Source organism: Rhinatrema bivittatum, chromosome 5, assembly GCF_901001135.1.
Source record: "Rhinatrema bivittatum chromosome 5, aRhiBiv1.1, whole genome shotgun sequence".
NCBI classification, from domain to species: domain Eukaryota; kingdom Metazoa; phylum Chordata; class Amphibia; order Gymnophiona; family Rhinatrematidae; genus Rhinatrema; species Rhinatrema bivittatum.
The window spans coordinates 6,078,083-6,105,045 of record NC_042619.1 but is presented as its reverse complement, the minus strand read 5'-3'; the positions used below and the strand labels follow the sequence as shown (position 1 = coordinate 6,105,045).

The 26,963-nt window shown below is 46.3% G+C and overlaps 1 protein-coding gene across 1 annotated transcript in view; it reads right to left on the bottom strand.

Annotated features, from left to right (window-relative positions):
- LOC115091753 (ecto-ADP-ribosyltransferase 5-like) overlaps positions 1–26,963 on the bottom strand; it is a 50,676-nt gene continuing 23,713 nt past the window's right edge. The window contains exons 3-5 of the mRNA XM_029601930.1: positions 19,431–20,160; positions 10,693–10,740; positions 1–617 (exon numbers count right to left, since the gene is read on the bottom strand). Coding sequence (XP_029457790.1) covers positions 511–617; positions 10,693–10,740; positions 19,431–20,160 — 885 coding nt within the window. The 3' untranslated portion in view covers positions 1–510. The remainder of the gene's footprint in view (positions 618–10,692; positions 10,741–19,430; positions 20,161–26,963) is intronic.

Sequence of the window (26,963 nt, the reverse complement as noted above, 5' to 3'; positions counted from 1 at the left end):
TAAGTTTATTAAGTGATTAAGAAGGATTGATTAATGTTAAAACCTTATCTGGACCTGATAAATTCCTACGTATTGTTGTGCATTGTGACTTTTGCTAACAGCTACAACCTCTCAGCAAAACGACCTGCTCCTGAGCATTTTCCCAGTGCAGGATTGTAGGTCGGCAGTGCTGAGATGCTGCTTAGCAGTCTTTGGTTTGAAGACTTACCCAAGTCTCATAGAAGCATCCTCCTAAAAAAAATTTAAAAAATCAGCCTCATCAAAATCTTAATTACAATTATCCTTCCTTCTGTCCAAGCGCCATTCCTAATAAATCATTCTGTGAAAGGATATTAAATTAACACTCAGGGCACAGGATCAGAGGTTTCATTAAAAGGCACCATCAGTGTACACACCATTAGTGTCTGCAGCAATTAAAAAGGCACAAAGCATGAACGGTTCCTACCCCAAAGGGCTTACAGTGCAGCAGTGTTACATAGAGATTAGGGTAAGCATCCCCTGTGAGAGCACTTAGTAACCAGAGAGCAGTCTTGGAGTGACAACACTGATCATAATGAGGACTCCAGCGAAGAACTGAGGGGTCATCTTGCCAGACAGAAAGGCAACATTTCCTGTAGCTGTTAAGGCATAGAATAGACAAGAGAAAGCCAATCAGTATATTAAATACATTGCAAAGAATGAGTTAGAATTTTATACTCTGTGAGGCCAATATTCAAACCTTCCTTAGTGGGATAACTGGTGGGCTGGGAGTGGGTGGAAAGGGCTGGCACTACTGAGACAGAGAAGTTATTCGGCTAATTAGCGATATTGAGTCTTGTCCAACTAAGTCATGCCAAATATGGGGATATTTAGCTGCATAGCCATCAGCTGAATATCCCGTCTAAGTTAGCTGAATAACTTAGATAACCAGCGATATTTTAAATATCAACCCCTGTATTATTTATCAGGTTAAATCGCTTTCAGCTTGGCCCTCCGCATGAATAAGGCTGCTGTCATATTCATCGGGGTGGGAGGCAATGTTAGGGGCAATCGTACAGATACAAGACATGTTTTACCTCTGAAAAGTACCCTCCTCAGCTTTCCCCTGAGGACTCTGCTTCAGTGGCTGCTCTCTGGTATGGGGGTTACCTTTTCTCCCACATCCCCCCCTCCTCAGCTTCCCCCTGAGGACTCTGCTTCAGTGGCTGCTCTCTGGTATGGGGGTCACCTTTTCTCCCACATCCCCCCCTCCTCAGCTTCCCCCTGAGGACTCTGCTTCAGTGGCTGCTCTCTGGTATGGGGGTCACCTTTTCTCCCACATCCCCCCCTCCTCAGCTTTCCCCTGAGGACTCTGCTTCAGGTGCTGCTCTCTGGTATGGGGGTTACCTTTTCTCCCACATCCCCCCCTCCTCAGCTTTCCCCTGAGGACTCTGCTTCAGGTGCTGCTCTCTGGTATGGGGGTCACCTTTTCTCCCACACCCCCCCTCCTCAGCTTTCCCCTGAGGACTCTGCTTCAGGTGCTGCTCTCTGGTATGGGGGTCACCTTTTCTCCCACATCCCCCCCTCCTCAGCTTTCCCCTGAGGACTCTGCTTCAGTGGCTGCTCTCTGGTATGGGGGTCACCTTTTCTCCCACACCCCCCCCTCCTCAGCTTCCCCCTGAGGACTCTGCTTCAGGTGCTGCTCTCTGGTATGGGGGTCACCTTTTCTCCCACATCCCCCCCTCCTCAGCTTTCCCCTGAGGACTCTGCTTCAGGTGCTGCTCTCTGGTATGGGGGTCACCTTTTCTCCCACACCCCTGGCACAGTAGACCATGGTGGTGGTGTTGGACTGCTGCTCTCCCCTTCCTGTAGGTTTCAACCTCTTCTTCCATCCTTTTTCTTTCTTTGAGCCCCACTCCATCCGCCTATTCACTCAATTTCCTCTCCAGGTAGCTGTCATTTTTCGACTCCCTGATAAATACCTCTCCTCTTCTCATTGGCTTGATTCCTGGCTTTCCTTCTTCCTTGACCCATCTTCCCCTTCCCTTATTCTTAGCGACTTTAACTTCCATGTTGATGATGTCTCTTACTCTTATTCCTCAAGACTCCTTTACTTAACCTACTTGTTTGTTAACACTGCTCTTCCACCCCTACTCACATGCATGCCCATTGTCTTGATCTAGTCCTTTCTTCCTATTGTTGTCTCCTCTCCACTACTGCTTCATCTCTCCTCTCCACCATTACGAAGCAGTTTCTTCTTACATTACTATACTCTCCTCTGCTTTAGACTCTCTTGCCCCTCTCCTTACCCATCCTGTATGGTGCACCAAACCTAAACCTTGGCTCTTCCCCCGTATTTGCTTCCTACATTCCTGTGCCCACTCTGCAGAGCACCTCTGGCTAAAATCCCATGCACATGCAGACTTCATACAGTTCAAATTCATGGTGACCTCCTTCCAGTCTGCTCTTGCACCTGCCATCTGACAAACTCTCTTACATCCAACCCTCATCGTCTCTGCTACACTCAATTCCCTCCTCAAACTTCCTTCACCTCCCTGCCCCCCTCCAGTATCTGCTCATTTCATGACAAGATTCACAGAATTAGTCTTGAGTTCTCAATTGGGTCATCTCTACCGGTTCCGATTCACATGTGGGGTTTTTTCCATCGGGCCCGATCGCAGTTTTGTTTATCGGCTGCGCCCGAGCCGATAAACAAAAAACCCACTCCGACCCTTTAAAACTAATCCCTTTGCTTCCCCACCCTCCCGACCCCCCCAAAAATATTCGGGCCGTCAGCTGCCACTAATAAAAATGGGGCCGATGGCCTTTGCCCTTACCATGTGACAGGGTATCCGTGCCATTGGCCGGCCCCTGTCACATGGAGGGAGCACTGGATGGCCATCCTACCATGTGATGATCTCATCTTTATGGCTAAAACCAAAAGCGTTTACTCAATCGTTAACCTTCTTGACTTATCTGCTGCTTTTGACATTGCTGATTCTTATTCTTTGATACTTTGTCCTCACTTGGATTTCCTGTCTTGGTTCTCTTCTTACCTCTCTCATTGCACATTTAGAGTGTCCTCTGGTGGATCCTCTTCTACTACAATCCCACTATCAATTGGCGAGCCTCAGGGTTCTGCCCTACACCATCTTCTCCTCTCTCTGAATACTAGTTCCCTTGGTGCTCTGATTCCTCTCATGGCTTTCAATACCATTTTTATGCTGATGATTTCCAAATGTACTTCTCTGCACCTGAATATTCATCAGGAATCCAGTTCCAGATTTCAGCCTGCTTATCTGACATTGCAGCCTGATATTTCACCTCCACCTTAAACTTAACATGGTCAAAACAGAGCTCCTTATCTCCCCCTCCCCCCCACAAGCCCACTTCCTCTCTTCAGACTTTCTCTACTTCTGTGGATAACACTGTAATCCTCCCAGTCTCCTCAAATCATAACCTTGGAGTCATCTTCAACTCTTCTTTATTCTCTAAACTTATCCAAAACACTGCTAAAATGTGCCATATCTTTCTCTATAATATCACTAAAATCCATCCCTTCCTTTCTAATAACACAGCCAGGAACCTTATCCACTCTCTCACCTCCTCCCACTTAGACTTCTGGAACCTGCTCCTTATAGGTCTCCCAGTGAGTCATCTCTGTCCTACAGTCCATCCAAACTTCAGCTGCGGGCCTTATCTTTCACCACTATCATTACACCCATATAACATTCTGAAGTCACTGCATTGGCTCCCTATCCATTCCAGCACACAGTTCAAGCTCCTCTTTCTCAACTACAGTTCCTGATTACCACTCCTCTCTTCTCTCTCCCTACATCTCTGCTCGTGCACTCCGCTGGTTGGATAAGTCACTCCTATCTGTGTCCTTCTCCTTTACCACCAGTTCCTGACTCCCTGCTGCACAATATGCTTGGAATAGAGTTCGCGAGCTGGTGCCTCATACTCCCTCTCTTGCCATATTTAAATCCCATCTAAAATCCCAGCTTTTGGAGGCAGCTTTTAAATCTTAACCCTTGATTGTCCCACTTATTGAATTAATTGTTAACATAAGATAATGCCATACTGGGTCAGACCAAGGGTCCATCAAGCCCAGCATCCTGTTTCCAACAGTGGCCAATCCAGGCCATAAGAACCTGGCAAGTACCCAAAACTAAGTCTATTCCATGTTACCATTGCTAATGGCAGTGGCTATTCTCTAAGTGAACTTAATAGCAGGTAATGGACTTCTCCTCCAAGAACTTATCCAATCCTTTTTTAAACACAGCTACACTAACTGCACTAACCACATCCTCTGGCAACAAATTCCAGAATTTAATTGTGCGTTGAGTAAAAAAGAACTTTCTCCGATTAGTTTTAAATGTGCCCCATACTTAATAAATGAAATTCCCTGAAATGAAATGATTTGCCCTGTATTTTTGTCTTGAATAGATGATAAGCTCTGCTGAGCAGGGACTGTCTCTTATATAATTTTTGTACAGAGTTGGATACATTGAGTAACGCTATAGAAGTGATAAGTTGTAGTAGTAGAAGTAAATTGCCAGCTCTTATATTGGGGTTTCCCAGGTACTTCCGGACTGGTCACTGCCGGAGACAGGATGTTGGGTTTGATGGACCTTGGTCTGACCCAGCATGGCACTTTTTATGTTCTCGATGTGACTGAACGTTCACACATTATTCAGCAATGTGTTTCCTTTCAGCCGCACTGAGGGAGGTATTCCAGGCAGGGAGGAGAGGTCTGCGCTTAGTCTGCAAGTTCAAATCTACACGGATACCTTTCCAGCAAAATCCTACCTGAAGAAAAAGCAGGAGCAAGTGACCATGCACGCGATCTACTCGCAGGAAGCTTCAAAGCAAAGGTGCACGCGTGCTTTCACGGTGAGAATCGATGGAAAGGCGACAAGTAAAAAGCATGCATGATCTTTCTCCCAATGTGGACATTTTGAATATTGCCCTCATATTCATATGTGGAGAAACACAAATGGCCACCCATTAACTCTGTTTGAAGGTTCAAAAAAGGTTTGGATAAGTTCTTGGAGGAGAAGTCCATTAACTGCTATTAATCAAGTTTACTTAGGGAATAGCCACTGCTATTAATTGCATCAGTAGCATGGGATCTTCTTAGTTTTTGGGTACTTGCCAGGTTCTTGTGGCCTGGTTTGGCCTCTGTTGGAAACAGGATGCTGGGCTTGCTGGACCTTTGGTCTGACCCAGCATGGCAAGTTCTTATGTTCTTATGTTATTAAGGGGTAAGGCCACCTCTATAACCAATGGTGTGCTGGGCGAATATCATCAACACTGCCTCCAAACTGATTCCTACCCCTGGCATCATCACCGTCCCTCTCCACCCCCACCCCACCCCACACACACAATTACCATCCACCCTCAGGATCACCCTGGATCAGGTGAGCAGCGTTTCTTTCCTGCTGCTGCTGCTGCCCCCTCACTTGCCAAGTCCTCGGTGTACTGTGCATGGTGCATTTCAGAGGGATGTTGGCAGAGGGCGAGACAGTAGCAGGTAAGAAGTGCTGCTTGCTGACTCCCGCTGGCAGGAGGAGATCCCAGGTAGGGTTGCCAACTGTACGGATTTTCTCTGGACAGTACAGAATTTTAAAGTACTGTCCAGAACCCAAAAGGAGGGTAAAATGTCCGGAAATTGTCCAAATTCTAACCCTGCAGTCGAACACAGCAACTATTCATTGGATTGCATCTGGTCGGCTAATTTGAAGGAGCTGTGCTTTAACTCCGCAACCAAGGGTGGCGCTGCACCTCCTGAAAGCTGCCTGCCTTCACTTGACTCCCCCTTCTCTGTGTAATGCAACAAGTAAAAGCGACCAGCACCTCCCCTCCTGCTGTGGCAAAACAAGAGTCTCAGGCGGGCTGTGCGTGTGTTGAAGCAGAATGCCAAACTATGAGAGAGCCTGTATATGTGTGTGGGCGAGAGAATGCCAATGAGTGTGAGAGTCTGAGAACCTGGTTGTGTGGTGGGAGAACTTGTGAATGTGAGAGTGTGTTTGGGGGGGGAGAGTCAGTGAGTGAGAGGGTGTAGTGAGGGTGAAAAAGCCTGTGTATATGTGTGGGAAAGAGAATGCCAATGAGTGTGAGAGTCTGAGCTCGTGGTTGTGTGGCGGGAGAACTTGTGAATGTGAGAGTGTGTGTGTGTGTGGGGGGAGAGTCAGTGAGTGAAAGGGTATGGTGAGGGTGAAAAAGCCTGTGTATGTGTGTGAAAGAGAGAATGCCAATGAGTGTGAGAGTCTGAGATCCTGAGTGTGTGGCGGGAGAACTTGTGAGTGTGAGAGCCTGTGTGTATGTGTGTCTGTGTAGGAGAGTCAGTGAGTGAGAGGGTGTGGTGAGGGTGAAAAAGCCTGTGTATGTGTGTGAAAGAGAGAATGCCAATGAGTGTGAGAGTCTGAGATCCTGAGTGTGTGGTAGGAGAACTTGTGAATGTGAGAGTGTGTGTGTGTGTGGGGGGAGAGTCAGTGAGTGAGAGGGTGTGGTGAGGGTGAAAAAGCCTGTGTATGTGTGTGAAAGAGAGAATGCCAATGAGTGTGAGAGTCTGAGATCCTGAGTGTGTGGTAGGAGAACTTGTGAATGTGAGAGTGTGTGGGGGGGGGAGAGTCAGTGAGTGAGAGGGTGTGGTGAGGGTGAAAAAGCTTGTGTATGTGTGGGAGAGAGAATGTCAATGAGTGTGAGAGTCTGAGAGCCTGTGTGTGTGAGAGAAGGAGAGAGCCTCTGAATGTGAGAGAACTCCTGTGTGTGTGTGTGTGTGTGTGTGTGTATGTATGTGGAACAGAGTACCAGAGTACCAGATTCGATCTTATCCTATTCATCACCTCTTTTGAAATGTTTATGAATCATAATAAAATATGGTTTTACCATTAAGAAGTTATAATTGTTATTGGTTTTATTGTTTGTTTTGTGAGGAATGGCGCTGTTTCTGTTTTTCCATTCTTGCATTAGATACAGAATTGGGCTTGGAGCAGTTTCCAGCTGCATGTTCCTATTGATGCTTTATGGTCACTTTTTTTTCTGTATTTGGTGAGGGTCTGTCTGCGTTTTACAAGTGTGACTGAGGTGAGGGCGTTCTGCAAGCTTGGAGTTTCTGTGTAGGGATCTCTGACAGCCTTGCATTGCTCTGTTTTACTAATAAGCAGGGACGGTGGAAGCATTAGGGGGCGCGAGCGGCGGCGGCAGCAAGGAGTGGGGATTCGAATCTCCACTCCTCTTTGCCGTTGCCGCTCGCGAGAGGTAGGAGTCGGGGCTGCAGCCGGCGTGCGGGGGTCTGTGACTGAGGTGTGGGGGCGCTGCAAGGCGGAATGTGTCTAGGGCACCTAATCCCCTTGCACCGGCCCTGCTAATAAGGGTATTGGTGTTTTAAGGTCCAGGGTAATATCTGCAGTGTTGTCTTTTCTTAGGTAGGGCTGTTACTGTTTGAGTGCTGGCAGTTAGTGCTGTTTTGGTGTGGGAGGTTTATTATATTGTAACTGTAATTCAGTTTACTCCTGGCTTTCTGGCGCCAAGCCCGCACATAACACAAGTCACAATAGGGGTGTGACATCAGGTGAAGAAGACGGGTAGCGGGGGGTGTGATATCAGGTGAAGAAGACGGGTAGCGGGGGGTGTGACATCAGGTGAAGAAGACGGGTAGCGGGGGGTGTGATATCAGGTGAAGAAGACAGGTAGCGGGGGCTGTGATATCAGGTGAAGAAGACGGGTAGCGGGGGGTGTGATATCAGGTGAAGAAGACGGGTAGCGGGGGGTGTGATATCAGGTGAAGAAGACAGGTAGCGGGGGGGTGTGATATCAGGTGAAGAAGATAGGTAGCGGGGGTGTGATATCAGGTGAAGAAGACGGGTAGCGGGGGTGTGATATCAGGTGAAGAAGACGGGTAGCGGGGGGTGTGATATCTGTGGGATAGGAGTTCTGCTTTCCAGGCTCGCTGGAAAACCACGTCATGGAAAGGGGAAACTCCATTGCCATCTCTAACTGGTTTTTCCTTAACACCTACTCTTAGTATAAAGAAAACGTTTTGTGCCGACCGCAGCAAGCAAACAGATCTCCTGTCTATAGCTAACAGGAAGTCTGCAAGGAACAAATCTAGGGCACAGCTTTACAGCACTAGCTTAGTTTATGACCTACTTGCATTTCTGTGGGTTTTCACACCTAGGTAGCTCAGTACCATTGCCTCATGACCAGCTAATGACCTCCCCCCTCCCTGCCTGAAGACTGACCGCTTGCACCTACTGCCCACTTGCACCCACGTAGTAAAAGGTCAGCATAAACATTTCTGTGGAAATATTGTAGCAGTAAATATGTGACGTATGTATCCGATGCAATGCTATGTAAAAGATTTTACAATAAAAAGGGGGCTGCCCAAAATGCTGAGAGCACGCTTCACCCTGAAGACCGTCTGAGGTGTTTTCATTGCGACAGATATCAGGTGAAGAAGACGGGTAGCGGGGGGGTGTGATATCAGGTGAAGAAGACAGGTAGCGGGGGGTGTGATATCAGGTGAAGAAGACGGGTAGCGGGGGGTGTGATATCAGGTGAAGAAGACAGGTAGCGGGGGGGTGTGATATCAGGTGAAGAAGACGGGTAGCGGGGGGGTGTGATATCAGGTGAAGAAGACAGGTAGCGGGGGGTGTGATATCAGGTGAAGAAGAGGGGTAGCGGGGGGTGTGATATCAGGTGAAGAAGACAGGTAGCGGGGGGTGTGATATCAGGTGAAGAAGATAGGTAGCGGGGGTGTGATATCAGGTGAAGAAGACGGGTAGCGGGGGGTGTGACATCAGGTGAAGAAGACGGGTAGCGGGGGTGTGATATCAGGTGAAGAAGACGGGTAGCGGGGGGTGTGACATCAGGTGAAGAAGACAGGTAGCGGGGGGTGTGATATCAGGTGAAGAAGACAGGTAGCGGGGGGTGTGATATCAGGTGAAGAAGACAGGTAGCGGGGGGGTGTGATATCAGGTGAAGAAGACAGGGAGCGGGGGGTGTGATATCAGGTGAAGAAGACAGGGAGCGGGGGGTGTGATATCAGGTGAAGAAGACAGGGAGCGGGGGGGTGTGATATCAGGTGAAGAAGACGGGTAGCGGGGGCTGTGATATCAGGTGAAGAAGACGGGTAGCGGGGGGTGTGATATCAGGTGAAGAAGACGGGTAGCGGGGGGTGTGATATCAGGTGAAGAAGACGGGTAGCGGGGGGTGTGATATCAGGTGAAGAAGACAGGTAGCGGGGGGTGTGATATCAGGTGAAGAAGACGGGTAGTGGGGGGGTGTGATATCAGGTGAAGAAGACGGGTAGTGGGGGGGTGTGATATCAGGTGAAGAAGACAGGTAGCGGGCGGTGTGATATCTGGTGAAGAAGACGGGTAGTGGGGGGGTGATATCAGGTGAAGAAGACGGGTAGCGGGGGGTGTGATATCAGGTGAAGAAGACAGGTAGCGGGGGGTGTGATATCAGGTGAAGAAGACGGGTAGCGGGGGGGTGTGATATCAGGTGAAGAAGACAGGTAGCGGGGGATGTGATATCAGGTGAAGAAGACGGGTAGCGGGGGGTGTGATATCAGGTGAAGAAGACAGGTAGCAGGGGGTGTGATATCAGGTGAAGAAGACAGGTAGCGGGGGGTGTGATATCAGGTGAAGAAGACGGGTAGCGGGGGGTGTGATATCAGGTGAAGAAGACAGGTAGCGGGGGGTGTGATATCAGGTGAAGAAGACAGGGAGCGGGGGGTGTGATATCAGGTGAAGAAGACGGGTAGCGGGGGGGGTGATATCAGGTGAAGAAGACGGGTAGCGGGGGGTGTGATATCAGGTGAAGAAGACGGGTAGCGGGGGTATGATATCAGGTGAAGAAGACGGGTAGCGGGGGGGTGATATCAGGTGAAGAAGACGGGTAGCGGGGGGGTGTGATATCAGGTGAAGAAGACGGGTAGCGGGGGGTGTGATATCAGGTGAAGAAGACGGGTAGCGGGGGGTGTGATATCAGGTGAAGAAGAAGGGTAGCGGGGGGAAGCTGGCGTTGGGTTGCCTGCGAGAATTTGTCTGCTCTTAGAGGAGTCTCGACCAGGCAGAGTGGATGGAGCACTTTGGGCTTTATCTGCCATCATCTACATCTTCCTGTGAGACTGATCACCGGCTCAAGGGATAAGCAACAGTAATGGGGCAAAAGAGAGTGAAAGAGTTATTAAAGTGTGTGAGACCTGATAAATGACAAGCATTTGTGATTTTTCCTCATGGTGGGGGTGGCAGTCATTGGTATTTTTATATTTGGGAATCATTTGATTGCACCTCACGCTGTGCACAGATTTCTAGTAATAAGGCAAGTAATAAAGTGTTTTGGGTTTTTTTTAAATAAATAGTTGTGTGGAAGGACAAAGGTGAAAATTTTACTCCATGCACCCAGTCCCTAACCCCATGGGCAATGGGGAGAGGAAAGAGACAGACGCTGTGCCCCCTCCCCCCCCCCCCCAGAGGTGCAAGCTTCCCGTTACTGCTGTCGCACACCCGAGTTTTCTGCCCAGCGTGCCCAAGGGGTGGCGCTGTGAAGGAGGACGAGCCTCGCTCGAGCAGCTCCCTACGAACACGCGGGACAGGCCGAGATCTGCCAACTCCACCCGCTGGGTGATCAGAAGGAATCCGTAAGCACACGCCAGGAAAAGACGAGGAATTTCTAATGCCAGAGAACGCGCAGGGGCCTGACGCGATGTTAAATACTCACCAGAGCTGACGCAGTAGGGGTAGGCGCTTCCAACTCTGAGATTGAGACCTGCAAACGGAGATAAGATTTTAACACATGTGAAGATAAACAGTGCAACGCTGAAATTATACATTCATTTACTTTAATATTCTTCTGTTCTACTTAATTCAAACTAAATTGTTCTACGTGGATAGCCAGAAATACAGAAATCGGCAAAACAAAAGCAAAGAATAATATACCACAAGCCAATTTAAAATAACCCTAAAAGTGGCCAGAAATACATCTGCCTATGGATATTCAGCAGCATCCTCATTTTTTAGGACAGCCCATAATGCTTCTTCCCAACCCCACATCCTTTGCATTTCAGTTGCTTGGATATTGCTTTTTACATAATGAGCTGCTCCTCCCCCTTCCTGTCCTCTCTGTCCTTCCTTAATAAGTTATAGCTCGGGATAGCTGTAACCCAGTCATGACACTCAGTGAACCAGCAACAATGTCCAAGTCCATTTCCACCATTAGGGCCTGCAGGTCGTGGATTTTACTGCCCAGGCTACGAGCATTTGAGCTCACAGCTTTCCAGCTTCTCTCCCTCAGCTTGCTGCTCTTCTTGGACATCTTTTCTGCCCTATTCAGATGATTTTTGTTAATTTCTTCTCTCACTTCTTGGAGTTGTTGGAGGTGGCATTCCAATTTCCTTCTGCCACCCCCATCCTCTAGTTTAAATGCCTTATAGCATAGGATTTGAATTTATCAAATAGGATCCTATTTCCTGCCACAGACAGACATAAGCTATCTTTGTCATAGAGCCTTTTACTGTTCCATACATGGCCCCAGCCCCCAATATATCCAAAACGTTTTTCCTTACAGCAAGTTTTGAGCCATACATTGAAATAATGTATGTGGCTCAGCCTCTCCTTCCCCTTTCCATGAATAGGTAACACGTCCGAAAAGGCAATGGATGTCACCATGTGGCTAATCTGCTTCCCCAGAGTGTGGAAATCACTCTCTACCACTTGATGATCATTGATTTCCCAGATGGTTGATAATATCAACTTCAGAGTCCTTACCTCCTTCTTTGATTGCATTGACTATCTGAATAGCATTTCTACTGGCTGATGAACCTGGAAGGCTTTTAACTATAGTGTTTCTATTGAAAAGGGTTCCCAAATTAGTACCTCTGATGACTGAGTCACCCAGCACAATGAGCTTTTTCTTATGATTTTTGGTTGCATTATGGAATTTCTGTGCGCATTGGGTTTCTTTTTTACTTTTCAGTCTCCATTGCTAGAGCTTCTTCATTTCCAATACAGAGAATGAATTTTGTACTTGTGTCACTTGAGAAATTGGGTGTCTCCGCATCACAGGTCTTATCCTACCAGAACATTCTGTGATCCATTTATTCTTGGGTTTCTGGATGTGCTCTGCAAGTGAGGGAGGGCATCTGGGTTGCACAATTGGGAAGAGTGGGTGTCCTTGGGTCACAGGTTTCATCCTACCTGACCCTACTGTAAACCACTTGTTTCTGGATTTCTGAATCTTCTCTAGCAGTGGGGGAAATTTCCCTGAATGCTGTAAAGTGGTTGAGGCTTCCTTGGTGGTTGCTAATTCCTTTTTTATTGTACCTAATTCAGCTTTAAGGTGAGCTAACTCCGTCTTCATTAAGGAGAGCTGTGAACAAATTGGGCATGCCCTAAGCTTCCAGAAGGTTTACCTCAAGACTAAGGCACCACAGTTGTTACATTGAATAATAATTTATTTTGTTCATTTGATTTGATAGAAAACTCTTTCAATCTGATAAAGATTAGCAAATTAACCTGTTACCAGTTACTGCAATTATCTACTCCAGAAAAACTATTTTAGAAGAGCAAGCCCTTGGGTGGTTGGGCAGAGAGGTAGGGAGGGGCTAACTCCTGAGCTTATCCGGACAATCCATCAGAGCCCCGGCTTACAATTTTGCTTTGTGCAGTCTAAAAGCAATGGGAGGCTGTGTTTAGGTAACAGAGTGAAATGCTAGAACAAAATGAATAGCCTTCCCTTTCTTTCTAAAGGTTTGATTCCTCTCTCCTTGCTACTTCAAAAGCTTGGTTGGTAAACTTTTTCAACCAAGGCTACATCTTGGCTCTTGGCTATACCAGGGATAGAGGGTAGGTGGGACATCCCAATAAATACCAAGATACAAGATACAAGATAAATACCAAAGCAGAGTGAGTAATACTGAGAGGCAGTGACATGGCTATGCCGCTGAATATAGCCGAATAAATCACTAAGTATTATCCAGCTAATTTTAGAACTGCTATTGAGCAGCTCTAACTTATCCAGTTAACTGAATTAGAGAAGAATTATTCGACTATGTTAGCCAGGTAAATAGCTCCTCCCTGGAACATCAATATCCTGCCCACAACTTATCCAGCTAACTACTCACATGTGAATTTCCAAAGAGTTAAGCATGTAAACAGAAAATCGTTTATTGTTTGCTCATTTCCATTCCTTGAGCTCCACAGATCAGTCCAGATAAATAGGGTTTTCTCCCCTACCAGCAGATGGAGACAGAGAATAGCTTTACTGCACCAGTGGTAAATTAGGCAGTGTGTCACCTGCAGTCAGTATGACCTGTACCCAAGCTTACAAATAAAGGTCATAACTATTCTCACTCCTAACCAAGCAGGGGGACGTAACCCCAAACTGAAGAGCAATGTTACTTAAAGGCAACCTCTGAGCTATTTACACACAGACTACAGCGATCTTCAGAAAATCATGTCAGGGCTCTGGACTGATCTGTGGGATTCAAGGAACGAAAATTAGCAGGTAAGAAACAATTGTCCTTTTCTTATCATCTCCCAGATCAGTCCAGGCAAAGAGGATGTTCCCAAGCTTCCCTAAACTGGGCGAGAACCCGAAAGACCCGGTCACAACACACTCCTACCAAACCCAGTTGAGTCCGGAGCATAAACATCCAGCCTGTAATGCTTAATAGAAGTGAAGGAAAGGAATCCCTACACAACAAATCCTGTAACTCTGAGACACACAATACGCCGAACAAATCGCAACCAAAAAGACTGACTTCAAGGTGAGATCCTTCATCAACGCTCTTTTCCAAGGTTCAAAAACCACCCATACATAAGGCCTACAAGACCGCATTAAAGTTACATCAAGGAACCGCCCGCCTTACTGGAGGATGTAGTGCTTCACTTCTTCGAGGAAATTAAAAATATCCAGATGCGATGTGAGTGCGATCCCTGGGATGCCTGAACCCAGATAACAGTCCCAGAGGCCGTATCTCACACGTCTGTTTAGGTGGACTCTGTAGCTATTCATTATATTTATTCTCCAGGGTTTCCTGCATGGAAGGAAAGTTTACTTTCAAGGCTCTCACATTGCATTCACTTTTCCCATAATTACGTCTCTTGCACACAGCACTGATAATCATAGCATTAGTTGTTTGCTGGTTTCCAACATTTCCTTTCTACTGATAAGATGCAATGCTGAGTTTAAAGTCTGTGTACTTCATTGTTAAGATGTTACAAGTTCTTTTAGTAAGTCTGGGAGTTTTTACAGTCTTTCTTGATTTCAGATGTTTCTCCAATTTAATTAATTCAGCAGAAAAAGGGAGGTGATATTACTCCTGTATAGGGCCCTGGTGAGACCTCACGGATTACTAAGTACAGTTCTGGAGACCTCACCTTCAAAAGGATATAAACAGGATGGAGTCGTTCCAGAGGGAGGCTGCTAACATGGTCAGTGGTCTTCATTCTAAAGCATTTGGGATAGACTTAAAGATCTAAAGAATACCCTAGAGTAAAAGCGAGAAAAGGGAGATAGGACAGAGACATCACACTCTCACATATTCCAGTGTCTGCAATGGAACCAAGTGGATCTTCATTATATTTACAACCCAACCTAGGGATTGTAACACCATTAACACTAGAGATGTGAATCGGAACCGGAATCGGGCTATGGCCAACATGGCCGGCGCCATCTTTAAAGATGGCGCCGGCCATCCAGTGCTCCTACCATGTGACAGTGCTCCTACCATGTGACAGGGGCCGGCCAATGGCATGGATACCCTGTCACATGGTAAGGGCAAAGGGCCATCGGCGCCATTTTTATTAGTGGCAGCCGATGAGCCGATAGCAGGAGATCGCTCCCCGTGCCCCCACTGGACCACCAGGTACTTGTAAAAGATTTTGGGGGGGTCGGGAGGGTGGGGGAGGCTAAGGGGTCATTTTTAAAGGGTCGGGTGGGGGGGGTTTTTTATCGGGCCCTCGGCGCCATTTTTATTAGTGGCAGCCAAAATGGCGCCGATGGCCCGAGAGCGGAAGATCGCGCTGGGACCCCCCCACTGGACCATCAGGTAATTTAAAACATTTTGGAGGGGTTCGGGAGGGTGGGGGAGGGTAAGGGATTAGTTTTAAAGGGTCGGGGTGGGTTTAGGGGTTGTTTTGGTGTGCCGGTTTTCCCGCTCTCCCCCCAAATAAATCCCGTTAGTGGACACTAACCCTATTAATGATTTTTCACGATAAATCGGGGGAATTTCTATTGTATTAATGACGATTTTAAAAATATCGGACAATTTTTTAAATCGTCAAAAAACGATTCACATCCCTAATTAACACCCTCTGTACCGGTTGTTGGCAAACCTCCCAAGATTTAACTTAAGTAAGCTGGTCATCCAGATAAGGGTATACCAGAATACCCTGCCTGCGGAGAACTGCCGGCATGACTACCATCACCTTGGTAAATGTGTGAAGCACCATAGTGAGACCAAAAGGAAGAGCTCAAAACTGAGAATGGTTTCCCAGCACCATAAAACTGAGGAACCTCTGGTGCACCTCGTGAACATGTACATACGGATAAGCATCCATGAAATCTAGGGAAGCCAAGAACTCTCCTTTTCTGACCGCTGCAATGACAGAACACAGGGTCTCCATTCAAAAGCGAGGCACCCAAAGGGAAGTATTCACCTTCTTGAGATCCATAATAGGTTGATAGATGCCCTCTTTCTTTGGAACCATAAAATACATTGAATAGCTTCCCTGCCCCTGCTCCCTTGTGGGCACTGAAACCACCAACTCCAAATTTAGGAATTATTGCAGCGTAGATCAAACTGCAGCCCACTTGATTCTGGAGATGCATGGGGAAACCATGGTATAGCAGGCATGCAAATTCTATGGTGTAACCATCTCATGATGGAGAGAACCCAATAATCCATCATTATGTTAGTCCACTCCTCGGAAAACCGGACCAAATGATCCCCAATGCTCTCTCTTGAGGAGTAGACCAATCATGTTTCATTGTACCCCTTTAAGACCTCTGGAGCTGGATCCAGAGTTCTCCCTGGCAGGCTTTTGGGATCTCTGAAAGGACTGTGATTTGTTTGAAAATTGGTGCTGTGAGGAGAATCCTTACCCTGGCCAGTAGTGCCATGCCTCCAGACTACTTCTGTCTATTAGGAAAATTCTTGCTGTTTCTGTTGGGCTTATCCTTGTGCAACTTATGCACCAGCTTCTCCAAGCCCTCTCCAAACAACAGCTTGACATTGAAAAGGGAGGCCGCCAAGATGTGACTTGGACCAAGCATCTGCTACTCAATTGCTCAGCCATAGCAGTCTCCTAGCCAAGACTACTGACATCATATTTCTGGCCAATGTGCACAGCAGATCATACAAAGCATCTATTATAAAGGCTAAACCTGCCTCCAAACGATCTGCCCTTTTGGACAAAAGTGAGGGTCCCGGCCCCTCAGCCGGAATCTGTTGAATCCAGTGCAAGTAGACCCACATCATGAAGCTAATGTATACTGCCTTCCCAGACACCCAAAGCCGAGACCTCAAACATCCTTTAAGATACAGCTCCATTTTATGATTCTGAGAATCCTTTAGGGCTGTGCAGCCTCCATTGGAATGGTGGGCCTCATCCATCTTAGGCAATTTTAGAAACTCCAGAGCCTCCTCTGGTAATGGGTAAAGCTTCACCATGGCCCTTCCAACTTTCAAGCCCGCTTCAGGGGTATCTCACTCCCTAAACACCAGCTTCTGTATAGTACAATGGAAGGGAAATGCCCTAGCAGGACTCCTAAGACCCTTCATGATAGGATCTTCACATTCATGCTCATATTTTTCTACATCTTTTTAATCCAAAGTTTCTTTAGGACCTGGGATATCACAGATTAAAATTCCTCCTTACAGAATAACCAGATCACCTGAGGGTCATCACCTTCCATTACTGGGTTCTCCCCCTCCTCCAAGGGATCTTCATCCTCCTCCTCATCTCACATCCTCCTCTGAAACCTATGATTCCCCATTCCGAGTCTGGATCAGGAAGTTGTTTCCTTTTAGAAGGGTGAGTTGGGATTGCAGAGTCTCTACCACAGGCCACCTTCCTACCTTGACAGGAAGCAGAATCCCCTTGGTGTGGGGCCACATCCCCACCACTCTTTTACTAGCCAGGTACACTTTGTTCATTAGAAGCACAAACTCGGTTGAAAAACCTATCTTGAATCCTCATCTGGAGACTCTACCGCCTCTTCAGACCTCTCCTGAACAATATCCGAGGCCTCTACCACACAAGATGATGCCAGAGGAGAATCAGCTCTCTCGCTCCTGACATCCCCTGCACTGCAGGAACAGAGGCCCAGATGACCACTGTTCCTGTGCTGCAGAGCAGACTCAGGTTGCCTTCCTCCGGAGCCTGCAATGCCTGCTTCCTCCCTGCTGCCTTCCTTCCATCTGTCACGGCACTTACAGCCACCGGGCTGCCCTACCCGTCACCAACATAGGGCCCGCTCTAGCCTGAAAACTGTAGCTGCGTTCCTTTGTCCCCACACGCTCAGCAGGAACCGCCATTATTATGCACCAAGTGGTCAGACTTCACCCCAGCCCAGCATTTCACCGTGGTCCACCCAACCCAAAATATCTGTCCCACGGCCCATGCGTGACTGCTGACATACTCTCTCTCTCTCTCTCCCTCTTGAGCAATGGCGCTGCAAGCTGAGGCTCCCTGCCAGTGAAATGCTCTGCTCCTCCATCCTCTGTAGTTTTTACAAATTCTTAAAGAAACAGCTCCTGCATCATCAAAGGAGAAGTTAAAGAAATACTTTCCTGAACTGGATATCACCGCAGGCAGGGATACAGAGGGAAAGAAGGAGAGAGACGGGAAATGAGGGGCTGAGACCACTGTCTATGAAATTCCCCCACACACAACCAGGGCAAAGCCATTCCAAGGATCACCAACCCCTGCTTGCCCCTACTCCCCCAGGATAATGGCCTCAAGATAGAGCTTAATACCCCTGGGAGCAATTTATCTCTTCTTCAGCTTGACTGACCTCTACCATCTGCTGGAGACAGAGAATACTGAGCAACTGCCGGTGGCACACTGTCTTATCTAGCACTGGAACAGCAAAGCTTTTTTTCCTCTGTCTCCATCTGCTGGTAGGGGAGAAAAACCCTTTCATCTGGACTGATTTGAAGGACGATAAGGAATGTAACATATCATTGTAGTAAATTTCAAAAGCCATTTAATTGCGTTAAGTGCACGTTACGTGGGTAAAACGTATGGACAATTCAGTAGTATATCTTGTGGCAATTTTTAAAAGCCATTTAACACGGGTAAAGTGCATTTACACATGTAAAATCCAGTGTAAATGCTTTTGAAAAGCAGGCCCTATTAACAGGCCGATACAGTACAGTGCGCTCCGACGGAGCGCACTGTCAGCCTGCTCTTGGACGCGTGTTTTCCCTTTCCCCTTATTCAGTAAGGGGAGGAAAACGCGCGTCCAACCCGCTGCACCTAATAGCGCCCGCAACATGCAAATGCATGTTGATGGCCCTATTAGGTATGCTCGCGTGATTCAGAAAGAAAAATGTGCAGCCAAGCCGCACATTTTACTTTCAGAAATTAGCGCCGACCCAAAGGTCGGTGCTAATTTCTTCCGGCACCGGGAAAGTGCACAGAAAAGCAGTAAAAACTGCTTTTCTGTGCACCCTCCGACTTAATATCATGGCGATATTAAGTCGGAGGTCCCGAAGAGTAAAAAAAGTAAAAAAAAAAAAAAAAAAATTTAATTCGGCCCACGGCTGTCAGGTCGAAAACCGGACGCTCAATTTTGCTGGCGTCCGGTTTCCGAGCCTGTGGCTGTCAGCGGGCTCGAGAACCGACGCCGGCAAAATTGAGCGTCGGCTGCCAAACCCACTGACAGCCACCGCTCCTGTTCAAAAAGAGGCGCTAGGAACGCGCTAGTTTCCCTAGTGCCTCTTTTTACCGCCTGGCCTAATTTAAATAAATTAACTTACTGTATCGCGTGCCGCGTTTTTTACTGTATCGGCCCATGGATAAGTGGTGGCTGCTGAACAGGACTGGATATTTAGCCATGATTATACGGCTAAGTAGCACTGAATATTGGCCTCAGAATAGTTAACATACAACGGGAATCTTATTCGCTGAAAGGATTCAGATGTTTTTCCAACACTGACATCCTCCCTGAGAGCGCACGCGTGTGTGTCAGTACATGCACATTTTATACATGCAGTGTTAGGACCATCAAAAATGGTAGTGGGTGAAAATAAAAGTATTTATGTGCTTAGAGTTACTCCCCTGACCTTCTCACCCTGAGGAGCGCCCGTTTCCCAGCTGCAGTTAGAAAGCCTGTGCGCTTTTCACAGCGAGAAAAAGCGATTGAGCAGTTAACACCGTGCGAGCCTTTTCACCTGTACCAGAGCTGGACAATGTCTCCATTTCTGCACACTTACCCCCCTCGGTACTTACCCCCTAGGTATGTGCAGTTGTATTTGCTACACGTCTGCTTAGTGCTGTCCAAAACAAAGGCATGGCTTTCCGGGTCAAAGCTTGAACAAGTGAAAACTTCATTGACCGGCATCAACACTTCGTCTTCGGCAGGAATAGCAGAGTATTCCTGAATGCAAACTCCGAAGCAGGTCATCAGGGTAAAAAAAGAATCTTTTCCAAAACTCTCAGCCACTTTTTTATTGGTGGAAGTAGAAGTGAACCCTCCAAACCTCAGCTCCTTATCTTGGGTAGTTGGTGGGGAGAAGTGAATATCCTTTATGCCCCTGTACACAGTCTGACATGTTTCTTTGCAGCTTCCTTGTAAGAGTTTTAATGCTGTTGTCAAATAAAAGTGAAGAACTTTGAAATGAAAGCTCTGCATGTAATATTCTGGAGATTTGCCTCCACCTCTCACAGCAGCATTGAAGTCCATATAAATGTCGGAATCAGTATAAACCAGTAAAGCTATCCCATGCTCGTCCTTGAAGCCTTTGGGGAGTGGAGGAAGTTTCTTCTCTTCTACCCTTCTTCTCCATTCTGAACTTGAAGTATCCCATGAATATCTGAACATCAGATTCATGGCTTTTTCTGCTTCCAATAAGTGCGTGGAGAGCATTTTTTCAGCCATTTTTTCTTCACATCCTATATACTGGTCATCAAAAGCTGTAGGTGCCATGTTTAATACTATGTCTGTGATACCGCATGTCACCTAAAAAAGATAAGATTCATTTCATGAGTTCCAATTAACTAAGCCCTGAGATATGACTCCCTACTGACCCTGTGACTTCCAAAGACATTGACATCATACTAATCCTGCCATTCCACAACACATTCATGCCACTCTGGCACCATCAGTACCAAAGACATTGATTCTCTAATGACACCAGAAAACACTGACTCCTTAATGACTCCATCACTCTCCAGACTTGGTGCAAAGTTCATAGATAAAAAATACCAGTGGACTTTATCCCAAGGTTAAGAACATAAGAACATGCCATACTGGGTCAGACTAAGAGTCCATCAAGCCCAACATCCTGTTTCCAACAGTAGCCAGTCCAGGACATAAGAACCTAGAAAGTACCCAAAAATTAAGGCTATTCTATGTTACTGTTGCTAGTAATAGCAGTGGCTATTTTCTAAGTCAACTTAATTAATAGCAGGTAATGGACTTCTCCTCCAAGAACTTATCCAATTCTTTTTTAAACACAGCTACACTAACTGCATTAACCACATCCTTTGGCAACAAATTCCAGAGTTTAATTGTGCATTGAGTGAAAAAGAACTTTCTCTGATTAGTTTTAAATGTGCAACATGCTAACTTCATGGAGTGCCCCCTAGTCCCTCTATTATCTGAAAGAGTAAATAACCGATTCACATCTACCCATTCTAGACCTCTCATGATTTTAAACACCTCTATCATATCCTCCCTCAGCCATTGGAACAATCTACCTGAAGACCTAAGATCTCAACACAATATAAAAACCTTCAAAAAAGACTTAAAAACTTTACTGTTTCGTAGATTCTTCTTGGATCCACAATCATCTACACAGACCAACTCTCAAATAAACTCATAACCTTAATCCTCAACTTCTCTAACCTCACTCCACATTCAACCTTATATCTGCTGAGTCTTACTTGGTTATGTTTATCATTATAGTTACTACAACATGTTTGTTGATATCTAATAACCTCTTTGTTAAAATTTATTCCTTTGTAAACCGTTATGATGGCTTTCCGAATAACGGTATATAAAACTCTTCAAATAAATAAATGAATAAATCTCTACTCCAAGCTGAAAAGTCCTAACCTCTTTAGTCTTTCCTCATAGGGGAGCTGTTCCATTCCCCTTATCATTTTGGTCGCTCTTCTCTGTACCTTCTCCATCGCAATTATATCTTTTTTGAGATGCGGCGACCAGAATTTAACACAGTATTCAAGGTGCAGTCTCACCATGGAGCGATACAGAGGCATTATGACATTTTCCATTTTATTCACCATTCCCTTTCTAATAATTCCCAACAATCTGTTTTCTTTTTTGACTGCCGCAGCACACTGAGCCGACAATTTCAATGTGTTATCCACTATCACACCTAGATCTTTTTCCTGGGTGGTAGCTCCTAATATGGAACCCAACATTGTGTAATTATAGCATGGGTTATTTTTCCCTATATGCATCACCTTGCACTTGTCCACATTAAATTTCATCTGCCATTTTGATCCCCAGGTTTCCAGTCTCACAAAGTCTTCCTGCAATTTATCACAATCTGCTTGTGATTTAACTACTCTGAACAATTTTGTATCATCTGCAAATTTGATTACCTCACTCGTCGTATTTCTTTCCAGATCATTTATAAATATATTGAAAAGTAAGGCACTCCACTGCCCACTCCCTTCCACTGAGAAAACTGTCCATTTAATCCTACTCTGTTTCCTGTCTTTTAGTTTGTAATCCATGAAAGGACATCGCCACCTATCCCATGACTTTTTACTTTTCCTAGAAGCCTCTCATGAGGAGCTTTGTCAAACGCCTTCTGAAAATCCAAGTACACTACATCTACCGGTTCACCTTTATCCACATGTTTATTAACTCCTTCAAAAAAGTGAAGATTTGTGAGGCAAGACCTGCCTTGGGTAAAGCCATGCTGACTTTGTTCCATTAAACCATGTCTTTCTATATGTTCTGTGATTTTGATGTTTAGAACAATTTCCACTATTTTCCTGGCACTGAAGTCAGACTAACCGGTCTGTAGTTTCCTAGATCACCCCTGGAGCCCTTTTTAAATATTGGGGTTACATTAGCTATCCTCCAGTCTTCAGGTACAATGGATGATTTTAATGATAGGTTACAAATTTTTATCAATAGGTCTGAAATTTCATTTTTTAGTTCCTTCAGAACTCTGGGGTGTATACCATCTGGTCCGGGTGATTTACTACTCTTCAGTTTGTCAATCAGGTCTACCACATTTTCTAGGTTCACCGTGATTTGATTCAGTCCATCTGAATCATTACCCATGAAAACCTTCTCCAGAACGGGTACCTCCCCAACATCCTCTTCTGTAAACACCAAAGCAAAGAAATCATTTAATCTTTCTGCAATCGTCTTATGTTCTCTAAGTGCCCCTTTAACCCCTTGATCATCTAATGGTCCAACTGACTCCCTCACAGGCTTTCTGCTTCGGATATATTTTTTAAAGTTTTTATTCTGAGTTTTTGCCTCTACGGCCAACTTCTTTTCAAATTCTCTCTTAGCCTGTCTTAAGTTATCAATGTCTTACATTTAACTTGCCAACGCTTATGCATTAGCCTATTTTCTTCTGTTGGATCCTTCTTCCAATTTTTGAATGAAGATCTTTTGGCTAAAATAGCTTCAATCACCTCCCCTTTTAGCCATGCCGGTAACTGTTTTGCCTTCTTTCCACCTTTCTTAATGTGTGGAATACATCTGGACTGTGCTTCTAGGATGGTATTTTTTAACAATGATCACACCTCTTGCATACCTTTTACCTTTGTAGCTGCTCCTTTCAGTTTTTTTCTAACAATTTTTCTCATTTTATCATAGTTTCCCTTTTGAAAGTTTAACACGAGAGCCGTGGATTTGCTTACTGTCCCCCTTCCAGTCATTAATTCAAATTTGATCATATTATAATCACTATTGCCAAGCGGCCCCACCACCGTTACCTCTCTCACCAAATCCTGTGCTCCACAGAATTAGATCTAAAATTGCTGAGGAGGATGTGACGTCATCCCAGCAAATGGCTGGTTAATCCCGCGGCTCTCGCCAGACATCAGCTTAATCGCCTGACATCGGGTACCCTGACTAGTGCTTAGTGTCGCAAAGACCTCTCCCGCTCGTGAGAATCCCGGCAGATGTCGCACAAAAGGAAACCGGTAGATTTAAAAAAGTTTTCTTATAATAAATTGCCGGTAGAAGGAGAGCCCCTAGGTGACAATATGGCGGGCGCAGGGCTCGAGGCGGCGGAAATCGTGGGGGAGGGCACGGACGGCCCGGCGGACGACAGCGCGATCCCCACTAAGGGGGAGATGAAGGGCTGGTTTGCCGAAATAAAATCCGAAATCGCGGCGAAAACTGAGGACATTATGACCTCTATTGAAGAGCTCAAGGAGGACCTGGCCGAACAGGGCCGCCGCCTTTTTGAGGTTGAAACTCGAGCGGAAACAAATAGCGCGGACCTGAAGGAACAGCAAGCAACGTTACATACCCTGCAAGATGATATGGAACGCCTGAGAGACAAAATGGAGGATTTAGAAAACCGGTCTCGGCGCCATAATCTTCGGTTTCGGGGCATCCCGGAGGGCCCTGAGTATACTGACTGCCTGGATACTGTGGCACAGATTAGCGCCATGCTCCTTGCTGCAGGTGCGGGAACCGCTACCCCGGAGCAGGTGGTGGAAGTGAAAATTGCACGTGCCCACAGAGTTTATGGCCCCCGGGTGAATAATCTGCCTAAGGACATTATTGCTTGTTACCACGAATTTGCTATTAAAGATAAAATCGCTAACATAGCTCGGCAGCAACCCAGCTGGAAATGGCGGGGCCATGAGGTCATGATTTTTGTCGATCTCTCACCTATTACGATAAAGAAGAGGCGGGACTTTAAACCAGTCACGGACCTCCTACGCAAGGAAAATATCAGGTACAGGTGGCTGTTCCCATTTGGGATCAACTTTTCTCTGAAAGGTGAAGCTCATAGGGCGAAAACGCCGGCGGAGGCCTCCACAATCTTGCGTGCAGCAGGATACCCTGAGATCCTGGGCTTAAATGTTCTTCCAAAGCAACCTGTGCGGAATGAGGGCTCTCAGCGTTGGCAACGGGTGACCAGAGGAGATAAACGGCTGCGGCGGCAGCCAGATTCATTGCCACAGAGCTGAGATTGAGCTGGGTGAGATAACAAGGGAGCTGATTTGGGCTAATTGATTCTCTCTGCGCCGCAGGACTGATGCAGTCCAGAACTGGACGGCCAACCTGGACATAAGGTGCAGGTTCCAGTTATGGCAGCTTACAATATGGACCGGATTGTTCACAGTTGTGCCATTCCTGGTTCTTATTACCATTTTCATGCTCTGCTGTAAAGTTCTGAGTTATACAGTTTAATGGTTGGGGATGCTCTAATATGTCAGAAACTGTTTTATTAAAAGTCTTAGATGTCAATGGGGGACGGCTATGAAGGGATGATTGACTCCTCCCTTATTCAGACAGCATGGCCCTGGACTAGGGAACAGGCTGTGGGGGAGGTGGGAAAGCGGGGAGGGTTGTTAGAGGGTAGAACCTCTTATATGACTTTTGCAAAGGAGGACACTTGGTACACAGAGACTCACAGACTAACTATTACTCTGGAATGGCGGGGACAGCAGGTGACATTCATGGGGCTCCTAATATCTGGCTTTTTCTTACCATGACGGCCTTCAATATTATGTCCCTCAATGTAAAGGGACTGAATTCACCTTACAAACGGCAATCCCTGTTCGATGACTTACATTTCCATCACACTAAGATTGCCTTTGTGCAAGAAACCCATTTAAAGAAGAGATATGAGCGTTTACTTAAACATTCTAGCTTTCCTAGACAGTACTGGGCTGCTAGGCCTTTGGCACGAAAGTACTTGGGCGTGGGGATTTTAATGCATAGAGATCTGATATATGAAGAAATCTTATGCCGGGCGGACCCGGAGGGAAGACACCTCTTATTGGTTATTGCTATTGGGGGGGAAAAATACACCCTCATTAGTTCATATGGCCCTAATGTGGGGCAGGGTGTCTACCTGGATGGACTGTCGCGGCTTATTGACCTGTGGGCAGAGGGCCACATAATCTTGGGCGGTGATTTTAATTTGACCGCAGACCCTCGATTGGATAACTCTCACTCTAAATCACTGCTTAGTCGGCGGGAGCGCCAGGTTTTCCGCCGTTTCTTAAGGCATCATGGTTTAGTTGATGTGTGGAGGGTCTGGCATCCTAAATCTAGGAATTATACCTTCTTTTCTAAAGTACATAAAACATACTCGCGTATCGATTACTTGTTAGTAGACAAGGGTTGTTGTGCTCAGGTTAGCGCCCCGTCCCTGGGCCCGATTACATGGTCTGATCATGGTCCTGTGTTTATGGATTTCCATTTCTCTGGTATGATAAAGGCCAAAAGTATTGGAGACTTAATGACAGTCTCCTTGAAGATGAGGATTTTTGCACCCAACTATATGGGGATATTCAGGACTATTTCCAACTTAATGAGGCCCCTAATATTGCCCCCACAGTTTTATGGGATTGTCTAAAAGCGGTGCTGCGAGGCAAGCTTATTGCAAGGGGTGCTTACGTCAAGAAATGTAAACAAAGGGAAAAAGTTGATGTCTTAATGCACTTGCAACGACTGGGGCGTGAGCATTTGGTTACTGGGTCCGAGAGTCTCTTAGAGCAAATAGATGCTCTGCGCCAGCGCTTGGCAGATTTGGAAGCGGCGTCTATAGCATATAACTTGACTCGCAGCAAGCAGCTATACTATGAAGGGGGAAACAAGGCAGGTAGACTGTTGGCAAGAAAATTGAAGGTTCAACAGGCCCAGACTACTATTGTAAAATTAAAGGACGAACATGGGACAATGTTAACCTCCAATGCAGACATCCGGAAACGATTTCTCCGCTTTTACACGGAACTCTATGCTCCTAAACCTGCTACCTCTCAGGAGGAGCTGGAGGCCTACTTTCACCATATAACCTTACCGCAAGTCTCCTCGGAGGCCCAATTATTCTTAACCCGGGACATCACCGCAGCGGAGGTGACTTGGGCCATCAAGTCGTTGAAATTGGGCAAGTCGCCCGGACTCGATGGCTACACGGCTACATTTTATAAGAAATTTATTACGCTATTGGTCCCACCGCTGGTTACCCTATTTAATTCATTGCAGGGGCCGGCCGCGCTCTCCCGGGAGGATAATATGGCTGGGATAACACTGCTGGTGAAACCGGGCCGTGACCCCACCGTGTGCGGTTCTTATCGTCCCATTTCCTTAATTAATCTTGATATGAAATTGTTAGCGAAAATTTTAGCTAATAGACTTAATGTTGCCCTACCCGGTTTGATTCATCCCGATCAATCTGGCTTTATTCCCGGTCGTATGGCGTCAGATAATGTCCGCAAAACGGTTGATGCCATGGGATGGGCTCGCTCGCACGACATTCCAATGCTCCTGTTAGCCATCGATGCCGAAAAGGCTTTCGACTATGTGCATTGGCCATTTTTGTTTCACACCTTGCGATTATTTAATTTAGGGGACAAGTTTATTACTTGGATTCAAAAATTATATGACGCCCCCACAGCCTGCTTAAAGATTAATGGGGGGTATTCATCTCCTTTTGCGGTTGGTAGAGGGACACGACAGGGATGTCCGCTTTCCCCCTTACTTTTTGCGCTCTTTTTGGAGCCTTTTGCTCATCACATTCGGGCTAATCCCTTGATTACTGGTGTGCGGGTGGGAGACTTTTCTTCCAAAATGTCTCTTTT